Consider the following 13,422-nt stretch of genomic DNA (forward strand, 5'->3'; position numbering starts at 1 on the left):
CATTCTTTGTAGCAATGTACCTTTTCTTAATTAATTGAAAAATTATAATTATATAAACTTTGGACTTTAATCAGACATGAAACACAGTTAATTCCTTTAGTACCTATTCATGGGGCATCTTGCATCTGACAGGCTGTATGCCAGTGACTGTTGTACAAAAGCAGATGTGGTCATTGCCCCCATTGAGCCTGCAACCTAGTGGGAAAGACAGATACCAAATAATTACATAAATAAATGTAACGTTTCAGCTATGTCAAGTGCTACCAGGAGAGAGTCACTGTGCATTGAGAGCATAGACTGGGATCTGACTTGGGTAAGGGATCAGAGAAGGCTTCCCTCAGGAAGAGTCAAAATGTCCTGAGATCTTGGGACGATTAAAGTTCACTAAGCGAAGGGGAAGGAAGAGTGGTCCAAGCCCAGGGAGCATGATGTTTGAAAAACAAAAAGCTACTAGTGTGACTGGAACCCAGAGAACAAAGGGGAGGTTAGAGGCCTTCGAGGGGTCAAACCGTCCAGGCTTTGGTTGGGTTTTAGCTGCGTTTTGAGTGGAAGTGGGGATCAGAATGTAGGCAGCACAGTCAGACTTATCTTTTGCAGAGATCATTCTGGAAGCACTTGGAGAGCAAGAGGGCAAGGGCCAGGGCTGGTTGAGACTTGTTAGAAGCTATTGCAGTGATCCAGGGGAGAGATGATGGCAGTTGGGCAAGGGCGGTGGGGATGGGGATGGAGAGAAGCAGGGAGATGTGAGTGACGTGGGGAACGCAAAAGCCACAGGACTTGGCTCTGCATTGCATGTGGGGGTGAGGGAAGATGCCCAGGTTTCTAGAGCTTGCCAACCAAGGTGGGTGATGGTGCCCTTTAAAGAGAATCAAGCATGTGAGGAGGGCCAGCTGTGGGGTCCATGACTTCACTGAGCAGACCAGCCTTTCTAATCATTCCTCTCATTTCTGTTCTCTCAAACAGGGTAACTTCTTTCAAAATATTGGTTCCATCACCCTATTTGCTGTTTTTGGTACGGCAATTTCCGCTTTTGTAGTAGGTGGAGGAATTTACTTTCTGGGTCAGGTAAGGAAAACATCTTTGAAAAACTTTGAAAACCTTACATTCTTAGAGCTCATGCAGGGAAGTGGGGTAGTGACATCTCATGGGGGTTTTACAGTCAAGGTAAATGCTCTCCTGCAAAGAAATCCGGACTCAAACAAGGCACAGTAAAGGCATGCTGAAGTTGTCTCTCAGTGTCCTCGAGAAGCTTTGGTGTCTGGAATTGAGTGAATCTTTTCCATAATCCCCAGAAGTATTTGATATTATTTGCAAACCAATATTGTCTTAAGTTGGAATACCTAAAAATAAAGCAGAATATATACCATCAAGATCTTCAAATTATAACAGTATCAATTCTGTTGTCAGACTGAATCAAGGTTAAACACTGTTTCTTTAATAAAAATTTGCATTTTAAAAATCAAAGATGATTCTGTATGTCTTCACTCAATTCTAAGCTGTCCTGTAGAATTATTTTCCCTGGATTTTCCACCATTGCTAAACCAATTCCCGGTGTCATCAACTGAGTGTTTTGTACTTTGAATTCAAATTAATTTGAATTAATTTAAACCACACCTACCTAGGAAGGTAGTATCTGTAGCTTTGCATTATGCACGTCTGTGCATGTCACAGTTCTCTTCCAGTATGGTCAGTTGCAGAAAGTTTCTCCGTCCTAGTTCTGCAAACGCAGTTTGAGATTCAGGCCTTGGGGTAACTGGCAGATTTCTCTTACATGTGTCAGATGTGTCTGCTGCTTTTGATGGCTATCGGTAAAAGCCCATTCCATCTGATTTTCACCTTTACTGCTGCCTCGATGGCAACAGAATAAATCTGTCTGTCATTCAACCTTCTTCATTGCTCAGCTTCCAGCATCAAATGGGAATAAACTTTAGAGAAGAAAACTAGTTAATTTGGCTGCAAATATTAGTGTTCATTTTCATACCTCCTGTGTATGATGATTGAATGCATGCCTAAACTAAAACTTAGGAGTTTTCTGTATTTTTCAAGTGATTTGGGGACTGAAGGTTAATGTCCTCATTAGTTTGTAATAAAGCACTAATGGACATTTTAATCTTCTTGGCTGTTCTCCAGGGGTTTTTTTTTTGTGTCTGTGTGTTTGTGTTTTTTATTTTACAGGCTGATGTAATCTCTAAACTCAACATGACAGACAGGTAAACCTTTCATACTGTAACACCCATGTGGCTACTTTTCAGACTGGGGCCAAGTTTTCTCCACATTGATTCCTGGCTGTGGTACTTCTCTATTCTGTCTTTTCGTTTTGCAGACTATTTCTGCTGTAGAATCTATTCTGAGTTAATTTGTGTCTCTGAAATGAATCAAAACTATATTGAGGAATGTTGAAGATCTCCAGTCAGAGGGTTGCTGATGGAAATGATTTAGTTTCAGCTTTGAAGGGAATAACTCTTGGTTAGTTAGGTTAACTGCCACCTCACACACGCCACACGCTGCACCATTGTCCTTTTATTATTAAGATTCATCTTCAGCTCATGTCTAAGGCTTTGCAACGGCCATAATGAAAAGTTGTCTTCTTGAGAGATTGGGGATGGAGTCGGGGGTGAGGTGTGAATCTTTACTCTGGGATTCCCCTCAAGGCGGTGGGGATGGGGAGGGGGAAGGAGGTGCTCTGTTGTGGGCGCCCTTCTCAGGCTGCAGCTACTCCATCGGGTACTCAGAGCTGCTGTCTAGGAGCCCAATCCAGAAATTTCCATAATTGGCTTAGCAAGAAGCAACCTAGGAAGCCGAAGTTACCAGATCTAGTGCTAAAAAAGTGCACACACACAGCGTGACCTGGTTTCCCGTCTCTGAGAAGTGCAGTGAATATGCAGCCTTGCTCTGTGTTTCTCTCCCGGGAGCACTGGATTCTGTCTTGTGCTTGGCTGGGGAGCTCGGAAGTGGGACCCAGTGCTCAGCCCCGGGGTCCCTTTCACTGGGCCAGCCAGAGCTTACAGCCTTCAGCAGCAACTTGGAGATTAGAATCTTGGAGCCCTTTTCGTGAGAAATGTGCCTTTGATAGCATCAAGTCCAACCTCATTTTCTCTCCAGGGACATAAATTTCAAAGCCTTTGTTGTTAAGATAGTCTTGCTATACAAACAAGTAGCGAAAGTCACATCCCTGTTCCATAGGGAGCGTGAAGCCGAGCACAACTGTTGCCCTGCATTTTGTAGGTATTTTGCAACTGAAAAGAAGTGTTCAAAACCCAGTGGATGTAAAGGAAGATGTCACAGCATTCAGTCCTTCAACCTGTTTGGGGGCAACTGCTTAGAGATACAAAAAACACTTGATAAATCCTTGTGAAGTTGAATTGAACCGGAGGTTGGGATGTTCAGGAAGAGAGGAATAAAAGAATTGGCCCTTAGACAGGCAGAGTAAGAACCAGGTGGAGTTTCTCTCTGTGTGGGCACACACTTCCTTTCCTGTTAGAAAGTGACTGTCCCACAGATGGGGGGTGCTCTGGGGGAAATTAGCCAGCAGTCGCAAACCCACACAGCTGCAGGGCCTGGCAGAACCCTTCACAGAGGGGAGCTGGCCAGGTGTGTGTCTGGAGGTGGTGACAGTGGTGAGCCGGAGAGCCCATCGTCTGAAGGGGACAGCCACCTCTTAGCTCCACCTGCTAATTACCACGTGGGAACATGGGCCCAGAATTGCCAGATACTTAATTGTTTTTTTTCCAAAAGAGGCCAAGTTTCTGGATTTTAATAGGGAATTTTCCTGTTTTAAATGTTGCCAACTTGATCCATTTTTCAGAACACCATGCAGGTCAAACATGAGGCCCATGGACCTCTGCACGGTAGGAAACATAAAAATAACTTTTTTGAACAGAAGGTTTTACTTCACTGGTGTTTCCTCTGGAGAGCTAATTCACTCATAGATGCACCCTAAATTATTTCACCATCCCAGTCCATTTTCTTTTTTTTTTTTAATTTTTAAATTTTATTTATTTTTGGCTGCGTTGGGTCTTCGTTGCTGCACACAGGCTTTCTCTAGTTGCGGCGAGTGGGGCTTCTCATTGTGGTGGCTTCTCTTGTTGCAGAGCACGGGCTCCAGGTGTGCGGGCTTCAGTAGTTGTGGCACGCAGGCTCAGTAGTTGTGGCTCATGGGCTCTAGGGCGCAGGCTCAGTAGTTGTGGTGCAGGGGCTTAGTTGCTCCACGGCGTGTGGGATCTTCCCAGATCAGGGCTCAAACCTGTGTCCCCTGCACTGGCAGGCAGATTCTTAACCACTGTGCCACCAGGGAAGTCCCCCAGTCCATTTTCTTTTTGTTTTGTTGGCGTTGCTGTCTTTTGAGATGATGGAATAAAGAAAACACATTGTTCAGTTGAACTTCTGGCTTCTGGCCTTTTAAAAGACTGGGTCATAAGCTGTGACGTGGAACAGCTGCGGGCAAGATTCAATGCCTGCTTATATTCAGACCTCTCCATGATTCAGGCAGTTCATATTTCCGACTTTCCATGTTCACTGTCAGAAACACTGTGCCCCAATTTAGAGTCTCAGCCAAAGCTAAATGTGTTACATAATTTATGCAAAGCACTTCTCCCCCAACATTTTATTATGGAAATTTCAAACACACAGAAAAGGTGAAGCACTGTACAGTGGACACGCACATGACCGCCTAGATTCTACAGTCACTGTTTTCACTGGATTTGCTTTAACCACAGATCTTTCCATCTCTCCATCTCTCTGTCCATTCATCAATCCGTCTTCTAGTTCCTGCTATTTGGTTTTCAGTTCAGGATGCCACAGGAACTATGACAAAGAACATCAGTCAGGCCTCTTTCAGTGCAACTGAAACCCAACACGAACTCGTTTTAGCAAAAAAGAAGTTTGTTGACTCGTAGAACAGAAGTGTCCCCAGAGTGATGGCTTCCTGCATGACAGCCTCTGGGGGTCTGTGATGTCAGGAACCTCTCCTCTCTCTGTCTTAGCTGTTCCCTGGTCGACGTCATCCTCAGGTGCGCTCACCCCATGTGGCAGCACCAGTGGCTTTCGTCTCACGATCACCCTCGCCGTCCCCACCAAAAGGGCCAACCTAATATCTGGTGACCTGGTAAAATGCCTGGCGATGGACCTCTGACCAGGCTTGGGTCCCCTGCTTACTCCTAGAGCCCCACGCAGTACAGGGATGGAGAGTGGAGGAGGCCTGGCTCCACAAAGGGAAATTGGAGCCCAGTGGGGCTGTGGGTGCTGTCTACTGTGCGCTTGCTGAGGGATGGAGGGAGGGGCCCGCGAGCCGCACGGAGTCGTTGCCCAGCACACAACCTGCGGCACACTCCCAGGCTCCCCCCCCCCGCCGCTTTGGGATGCACTTTTTTTTTTTACTTATTTAGGCCTCGCCGCACAGCTTGCAGGATCTCAGTTCCCTGACCAGGGATCGAACCAAGGCCTTGGCAGTGAAAGAGCAGAGTCCTAATCAATGGACCACCAGGGAAGTCCCCAAGATGTACTTTTTAGACGTTCTTCTTCCTTCAAGGCCTCTGTTATGTCGCTGTGGGTGATGAGAGTGGGAATAAAAGAAGGAGAGGGGAGAGAAGAATCTCTGTGGGTTGCAGAGCAAGGGCCTCAAGGCCAGCTGCCAACAGATCATGGCCTCCCGGGTTGGCAGCTGTTCGGTGGAGTTACCTTTTCTTCCCTCCCGGATCTCTCCCTCCTGCCTGCCTTCCCCAAATATCTCTGGGCGCTCACAGTGAGGTGAGAGGCAGGTGAAGTCACAGCTCATAATGCACGCCACAAGCTCTGTGAGGACAGGGCAAGTCTGGGAACTGAAGTCTGAGCTGAGGCCATCTTTGAAGTGAGCAGGCTCTCCTGCATGAATTCACATTAACCGAACTCGGGGCGCCACCACGGAAACCGGTACGCCAGATTATCGGTTTATGAAGAGAACTGTGTGGGGCAGGGCAGCCACACGTCCCTTCCCACCAGCACTCCTCTCCCTGAGCCCGGAGCCAGATGATCATGCTGGTGACATACGGTGGACAGAGCACGCTCCAGTCCCCAGGCCAGGTAGTTCCTCATCCCTCCCAGACCGCAAGCTTGGTGCAGGCAGGAAACAGGTGGATGGGCTCTGGCTCACGTCTCTACCCAAGGCTGTCCCCTCGTGGCTCCTTGTGTTGTGGAAGGGGGCAGACCTAACCATTCTGCTGAGCTGGAAGGAAAGCAGTGCCAGGCGAGGACTTTTGAGGGAAGCGACAAGGGCTTGCAAGAACTCTAAGGGGAAGAAGACAAATGGGCTGCGAGAATAATCGTCCTGACTCCTCAGGCGGCCCCCAAGGCCCCGCGGGGTGACCCGGCCCTGCCTCCCTCCCAGACTCCAACATTTCCAGCCACTTGCCCTCACTGCGCTGCTGCCAGGCTCACTGTTTTGTTTCTCAGGCAACCAAGCTCGCTCCACCTCAGAGGTAGCTTGCTCTGGTCACTGCCCCCAGGTCTTGACCTGTCCATCTGCTTCTTGTCAGGTAGACCCTCATTTAAATAAGCATCATTTCTTCAGAGAGGCCTTTCCTGACCCCCCGATCTAAGTGGGCCCCACCCCCATGCCTCCACACCACCCCACCATATTACTCTTTCTCTCATCACCCTGACTTCCTGTGTAACACTCGCCTTTTCTAAGTTGACCTTGGCCTCCGGGTATTGCTGTATCTAGTGTAGTGGCTAAGAGCACCCACTCTTGAGCCAGATGGCCTGTGTTTGGATCCGGGCTTTGCCACCTCCTAGCTGTCTGACCTTGGGCAAGTTCCTTCACCTCATTGTCCCTCAGTTTTCTCCTATGTAATCAGAGCAATACTAGTACCATTTCATACAGTTGCTTTGTGGATTATTGAGTTACTATATGTAAAGTGCTCAGAACATTGCCTGGCACGTGGTAAGTGCCACATAAATATTTGCTATTATTATAAGCCTTGGGACTTCCCTGGTGGTCCAGTGGTTAAGAATCTACCTTCCAATGCAGGGGACACAGGTTCAATCCCTGGTCAGGGAACAAAGATCCCACACACCGTGGGGCAACTAAGCCCTCACCACAACTACTGAGCCCGCACGCTCCGGAGCCCGCGCGCTGCAACAAAAGAGCCTGCATGCCACAACTAAGACCCGATGCAGCCAAATAAATAAACAAATAAATAAATGTTTTTTTAAAAAAAGCCTTAGTGCTTGAAACATATTAGGCGGTTAATGCCCATTTGTTGGAGGTAGTTAGACCCTCGTGGGTACTGGGGTGAGAGCTGCTGGCCTGGTGGTAGGCAGCACTGGTGTCGCTGTCTGCCTCCCAGGCTGCGCAGCTCCTGAAGCAGGCTGCAGTAGCTGCTGACTTTTGGCACTTTCCTAGATGTTGCAGATCTGAGTGGAGGCTGGCGTCGGTCACAGATGGCACTCCGGTGGCCTGGTGGCAAGGGGCAAAGCAGAGGTCAGACCCAGAAGCACATGGGCCGTTTAGGGGAGGCCCTCTGGGCCACCATGGTTCCAGCTGCTCTGACCAAGAAGGCTGGGATGGCTGTCATGTATTTAAGCAAAAGTCTTCCCTCTGTCATTGGTCAAAATAAAATCTTGGTATTCTCAGTGGAAAACCAGGCCATTCATAACAACAGCTTGTAGAGTGGGACTTTCACTTCTCCACCCACAGTGTCAATTAGCAGGTATTTTAAGTGGAGAGAAAACCACCATCTTCTGTAGTTCCTTCAGCTACAGCGTGTACTGTTGTTATACTAAATACCATCTCTGAGTTTAATGTTTTACTATGTGGACCAGGGGTTAAGCGTTACAGAACTACCCCTTGCTTTTCTCTTTGACAGTTTTGCATTTGGCTCCCTAATATCTGCTGTTGATCCAGTGGCTACTATTGCTATTTTCAATGCACTTCATGTGGACCCAGTGCTCAACATGCTGGTTTTTGGAGAGAGCATTCTCAACGATGCGGTCTCCATTGTCCTGACCAAGTAAGTGTGCTTTCTTCAAGTGACAGAACTAAAGGGCCTTGTATCAGAGGGGTAGATATTTCCGTGCAGCTGCGTGTACAGTTGCTTATCCTCTGGGTGATCGGTTCACTGCTTCTCCATCTTTCTGGCCTGACAAGCCTTGATGTGCCCCAGGAATCTTGTCAAGGCCCAGGGTGATTAGAGGAGAATCTGCCTTTTAGGATCTACCTTTTAGCAGTGCTTTTAAATTAAACCCAGCTTGGACTTCACTGGAGGTCCAGTGGTTAAGACTCCACGCTTCCAATGCAGGGGGTGTGGGTTCGATCCCTGGTCAGGGAACTACAATCCCACATGCCATGGGGTGTGGCCTAAATAAATAAATAAAGCCCAGCTTCTCATCAGCATCACGGGGGGTGCTTATTAAATGTAGCATTCCCAGGTGCCACCCTGAGAGCTTCCGATTCAGTAGGTCTGGGGTGAGTCCCCAGATGATGATGGAGCAGCCAGCTGAGGGATCAGTATTTGGGCAGCATTGTTCCAGATGAAAGCATGTGACAGAGGCCCTGTTCTCCCACTTGTGAGCTGGTGCACGTCACCTTCCTTTTCGCAGCTGTAAGGTACGGTAGTGATATTCACGGGCATCCTGCCTTAAGATGCTATTATGTGAAAGCTACTTTGGAAATTGCAGATCTTTTTCAGTTGTTCATTGGTATACTGCCCTTGTTGATAGGATCTGAGAAATTAAAGATGAGCCATAAAATGTCAAGAAGTCATTGGGAAAAGCAAATGAGTCTAAGTGCATCTCAAATCCATTTGTCGGATGCGGGGCTGTTTCCTTGCACTCTTAGGTTTGTGGTGTTCATGTATGGACAGGAGACCCAGACAGTTTTACCAAAAAACAAGAAGGTACAGACAGTCAAAGCAGTTGGAGAAAAGAGCCCTGGACAATGTATCAGAGATGAGCTAAGAGAATTTGGGGGGCCATTATGTGTTCTGTTAAAGAATAGTTTTTCCATTTTGATTTTGAACTTGTTTCCTTTGTTGTGGGATTCCTTGCAAAGCATAACCACTCTGTGGTTTTCTTAAAAGCCTTACTATAGACTATATTCAGCATTCTTATGTTGGAATAAAAGAACATTTTATCGTGGAAAGAGCCCAGGTCTTGGGGTCAGGCTGACCTGGGTTCAAGTTCCAGTGATGGCCACTCAGCTGTGTGACACCCTGGGTCAGCTCCTTAACCTCTCTGAGCCACAGGTGTCTCAACAGTAAAGTGAGGGTGATAATGCCTCAGCCTGGAATTGGATTTGAGGATTGAGTAGTTAAATCTACTATGTGAAAAGCATCTGCCATCGGTCAATGTGAGATCCTTTCCTCTTCTGCTCCTGTCCCCCAGCTATTGTTTGTCCTGTTTTTGTCCTGCTTTTGCAGGAAGAACTTACCAAATGTTGCTTAATTGAAAGAGGTGCTCAGCAGACCCTTAAACAAAACAAAAACATGCATATATTCTAAAATAATACATATATTCTGTATATAAAATTTAGAAAACTCACAAAGAAAGAAAGAAAAGAAAAAAAATGCAAGCATTGTAACTCCCAAGAGATAATTACAGTTAACAATTTGGTAGAAGGTACATGTAATTTATTTAGATGGGTATATACTGTATTGTAACTTTTCCATTGAATGGAGTTGATAAACATCATTTATATTTATAACATCATTTAACTAGTTGCATAGTATTCTTTCTATGGGTTTACTGTAATCTATTTATGGATTTACTGTGATCTATTTGACCAGTTCCCTATTGTTGGCTTTTTCATGTTTCTCTTGGCAAAAATTTCTGTAGCTTTATTAGGAAATTATATATCATGCTGTAAGAGCTTTTAAAAAAAATCTGATATTTTTTCTTAAGATCTACTTTGAAAGTGTCTTAGTTTTCTGGTTTTTACCTTTATCTTGTGTCCTGGTTGTGCATTTGAACATTTGTGATAAGGAATTGTGCCTAAATTGGAGGTGACATCATGAGTTATTCTTATACATGAAGAGCTAAACTCAACTGCCTTGTCTCTAATTTATTTTTTTCTTAAATCTGGCAGAAGTAGGATCTTTTCTGAGCTTTCCCAGGTCTCCTTTGCCACAGAAAGGCCAAAGGTTAGGAGATACTTTGTTTTTAAAATGAGAAAGGATGGAGTCATTGTAACTAGCCATACATTCTTCCTGGAAAAGTGCTTTTGAAGGCCAAGTTCACCTATGATGACAGTTTCCAAAACTGAATCAGGGGGCCACATGCATATATGGTTTCCAGCCTTCACCTCCACTACTTACCGGTACACAGGCTGGGGTAGAAGTCTTTGACTCAGATGGGTTGTCCTGTGAGTCCGTAGGCATTTTCCGGTGAAAGTGGCAGATGGGGGAGAAAGGGGGTGTGGTAGGACTGCCTTGTTTTTGCAGTGTAGGGGGAGGTGTTGTCAGCTTTCCTTGGTTACAAGGAAGAATCACATCTTGTTTTTCAGAGTGATCTGATGATGATACATTTATCTTTGTAACTGAATATGTGAATGAATTACCCCTGTTTTAATGTTTTCACTTTCATAAGTGCCAGAAAGCTGAGTATCTTCTGTTTCTTCATTAACCTTAATTAAATTATTTTTAGCTTTGATTTGTTACTATGACAATCTATTCTTACAATAATTGTGGTAGAGGAAACCTTTAGTTCTCTGCAGCTGCAGCTAAAGCTCATGAAATGGATCCTGAAGCAACATTGTCTTTTATTCTTTAAGGTGTGAGGAACATGACCCGAAAAAATAAAATGCATGACATTTCCAGGCTAGAAAGAGTCCGAATTCTACCTTCATTTATCTTGAGTTCAGAAACCATTGGCCTCGGCCCTGGGTCTGCTGTTAACCATTGGTGTGACCTCACCCAGTTAGCCACTTTCTTTAGGCCTCAGTCTCCTTTGCATGAAAAGAAAGCAGTGACACCAGCCAGTGTCCCAGCTGTGGTAATGAAATGAGGGCGCTGGATGCTATGCTCGTGGCCCACGGATCCATTTGGGACCTAGAGGTGATCTTAGCCTTCAAAAGTACTTTCCCAATTAGAAACTTATTGGTTCCCAGCTTTCCCCAAGGTGGGATGTTAACATGGGATCTGCTGGCAAAGAAAGGGAATGGGGCTATTGGGGTGAGTTTAGAAAACTTTTATGTGAAAAAAGTTGGTTTTCTTTTTTGCAGGACTTCTCAGAACCTTTATTATGTTATATTATGCTGTAAATCACCACAAAAGGCTGAGGTTATCTGACCGAGCCACCCTTTTATCACAAATTATCCTGCTTTAAAATTATACCAGTTCATGAAACGCTAATTAATGAAGCTGAACATTACTATTGACAATTCTTTGTTTTGTTTACTGATTCAGCAAAAATTTGTTGAGTATCTTCTGTGTGCTGGGCTCTGCTTAGGCCCTGGACATATGGCAGTGAACAAGGTGGACACAGGCGTGGTCCTCATGGAATGATTCACTAGTTCCACTGCTGTGGAGAAGTCAGGCACCAGGAGAGCCTGTAAATGGGCTGGCCTATGTGAAGGCAGGTGTCCCTGAAGGAGTGTCACTGACCCTGTGTGCTGAGAACAAGCCAGAGTCAGCTGGAGCCCAGGAAGAGTGACATACGACCTACAAACTACCGGGAGGTGTCAGTGACAGTGGAGCCCAGCCCGAATGAGGAGGAGATGGGATGGGAGGCGTGGTGGGGAGGAGTCCGTCAGGCTCAGAAGCCTAAGCTTCCCCCTGAAAGCAGCAGGAGACTGACGAGGGGTTTTGAACAGGCCAGTAACTCCATCAGATGTGCATTTTCAAGGGATCGTTCACGCCCCTGAGTAGAGAATGGGTTCTCCTAGGAAGAGCGGGGTGTATAGAGAGAGAGATCCGTGAGGCAGAAGCCCTGAGCTGGAGGGTAGTAGGGGAGGGAGGGAGAGAAGTGGATGCGTTTGGGAGAAGGTGGGCTCAGCAGGAGGAGGATATTTAATGAGGATGACTCTTCTAACAGTACAGTGGTTTTACCCTCGGGGATAAAACCAACAGTTGAATTTAATGGCTGCTGACATTTTTCTTTGCTCTGTAGCAGTGAAAGGAAAGCGCTTTCAATTCTTCCTCTTGATGTCTCCTCCCAAATCCCCACTCTGGGCCTTACCCACTGATATTTCTTCTTCAGGAGGCTCCATTCTAGTCTGACTTCATGCCACAGCCTCAGTTTCGGGTTTTATCCCACAGGATCCCCACTCCGCCACGCCCACCCCGCACTGAAAACACTTCCTGTGACTCCCCAGGGCCTTCAGGATGAAACACCAACTCCTTAGCTTGGTTCATCGAAAGCCTTTCACAGGGCCTGGCCCCGCCTGCTGCTCTTGCCTTACTCTTGCCACTGTCCTCCCCGCCAGCCCCTCCCCCAGCAGCCAGTTCCTGTGTTCTGTCCACAGTCGTCTGTGTAACTTCCTGCTCCTAGATACACTGCTAGTATTTTGGGGCTCCCTACCTCCACACGTGCTCTCCCCTCTGCCTTGGGTGCATTCCCTCATTTCTTCACCTGGTTAGCTCTTCTTTATCCTAAATTGAAACCCAGCCCATGTGTCATAAAGAACCTTCCTAGACCCCCACCAGTCTGAGTTCGATGCCCACCGTGTATTTCCTACAGCTCTCTGCTCTTTCCTGAGATGGTCCTAGTTTCCATCTTGTTAGTTTTTTATTTTCTTTTTGGCTGTATTGGGTCTTCGTCGCTGCGCGTGGGCTTTCTCTAGTTGCCGTGAGCAGGGGCTACTCTTTGTTGCGGTGCGCGGGCTTCTCATTGCAGTGGCTTCTCTCGTTGCAGAGCACGGGCTCTAGGCGCGTGGGCTTCAGTAGTTGCGGCACGTGGGCTCAGTAGTTGTGACTTACGGGCTCTAGAGCACAGACTCAGTAGTTGTGGTGCACAGGCTTAGTTGCTCCGTGGCATGTGGGATCTTCCCGGACTGGGGCTCAAACCCATGTCCCCTGCATTGGCAGGTGGATTCTTAACCACTGCACCACCAGGGAAGCCCTCCATCTTGTTTTTCTCCCTCATTAGACTATAGAGTTCCCTAAGGGCAGGCACCTGCTCTCATCTCTGAATCCCCAGAAACTAACACAGTGCCTGGAACAAAGTAGGTGAACAAATAAGTGTTTGACTAACGGGTTGAATGATGAATGAATGAGAGAATAAGCCAGAAGTAAGTTTTGAGTTCTAAGTTAATTTCTAATAACTTTGTCTATAACATTTTAACTTCTTTCTTTTTTTTCTTTTATTTCCTAGCACAGCTGAAGGTTTAACAAGAAAAAATATGTCAGATGTCAGTGGGTGGCAAACATTTTTACAAGCCCTTGGCTACTTCCTCAAAATGTTCTTTGGCTCAGCAGCACTCGGCACTCTCACTGGCTTAATCTCTGCATTAAT

At 46.4% G+C, this 13,422-nt stretch overlaps 1 protein-coding gene across 7 annotated transcripts in view; it reads left to right on the top strand.

Moving 5' to 3' along the window:
* SLC9A8 (solute carrier family 9 member A8) overlaps window positions 1-13,422 on the top strand; it is a 72,397-nt gene that overhangs the window by 33,400 nt on the left and 25,575 nt on the right. For 3 of the 7 annotated variants that reach the window (XM_089897044.1, XM_022597431.3, XM_022597433.3), the window contains 4 exons: window positions 964-1,065; window positions 2,131-2,210; window positions 7,842-7,985; window positions 13,282-13,420. In XM_089897044.1, coding sequence (XP_089753170.1) covers window positions 964-1,065; window positions 2,131-2,210; window positions 7,842-7,985; window positions 13,282-13,420 — 465 coding nt within the window. The remainder of the gene's footprint in view (window positions 1-963; window positions 1,066-2,130; window positions 2,211-7,841; window positions 7,986-13,281; window positions 13,421-13,422) is intronic. The other 4 variants (XM_022597432.3, XM_022597434.3, XM_089897045.1 and 1 more) reach the window with 3 other exon arrangements.

This window comes from Delphinapterus leucas, chromosome 15 (assembly GCF_059928025.1).
Source record: "Delphinapterus leucas isolate spDelLeu-1000000601 "Yukka" chromosome 15, BTC_Dleu_Yukka2, whole genome shotgun sequence".
Taxonomy (NCBI): Eukaryota; Metazoa; Chordata; class Mammalia; order Artiodactyla; family Monodontidae; genus Delphinapterus; species Delphinapterus leucas.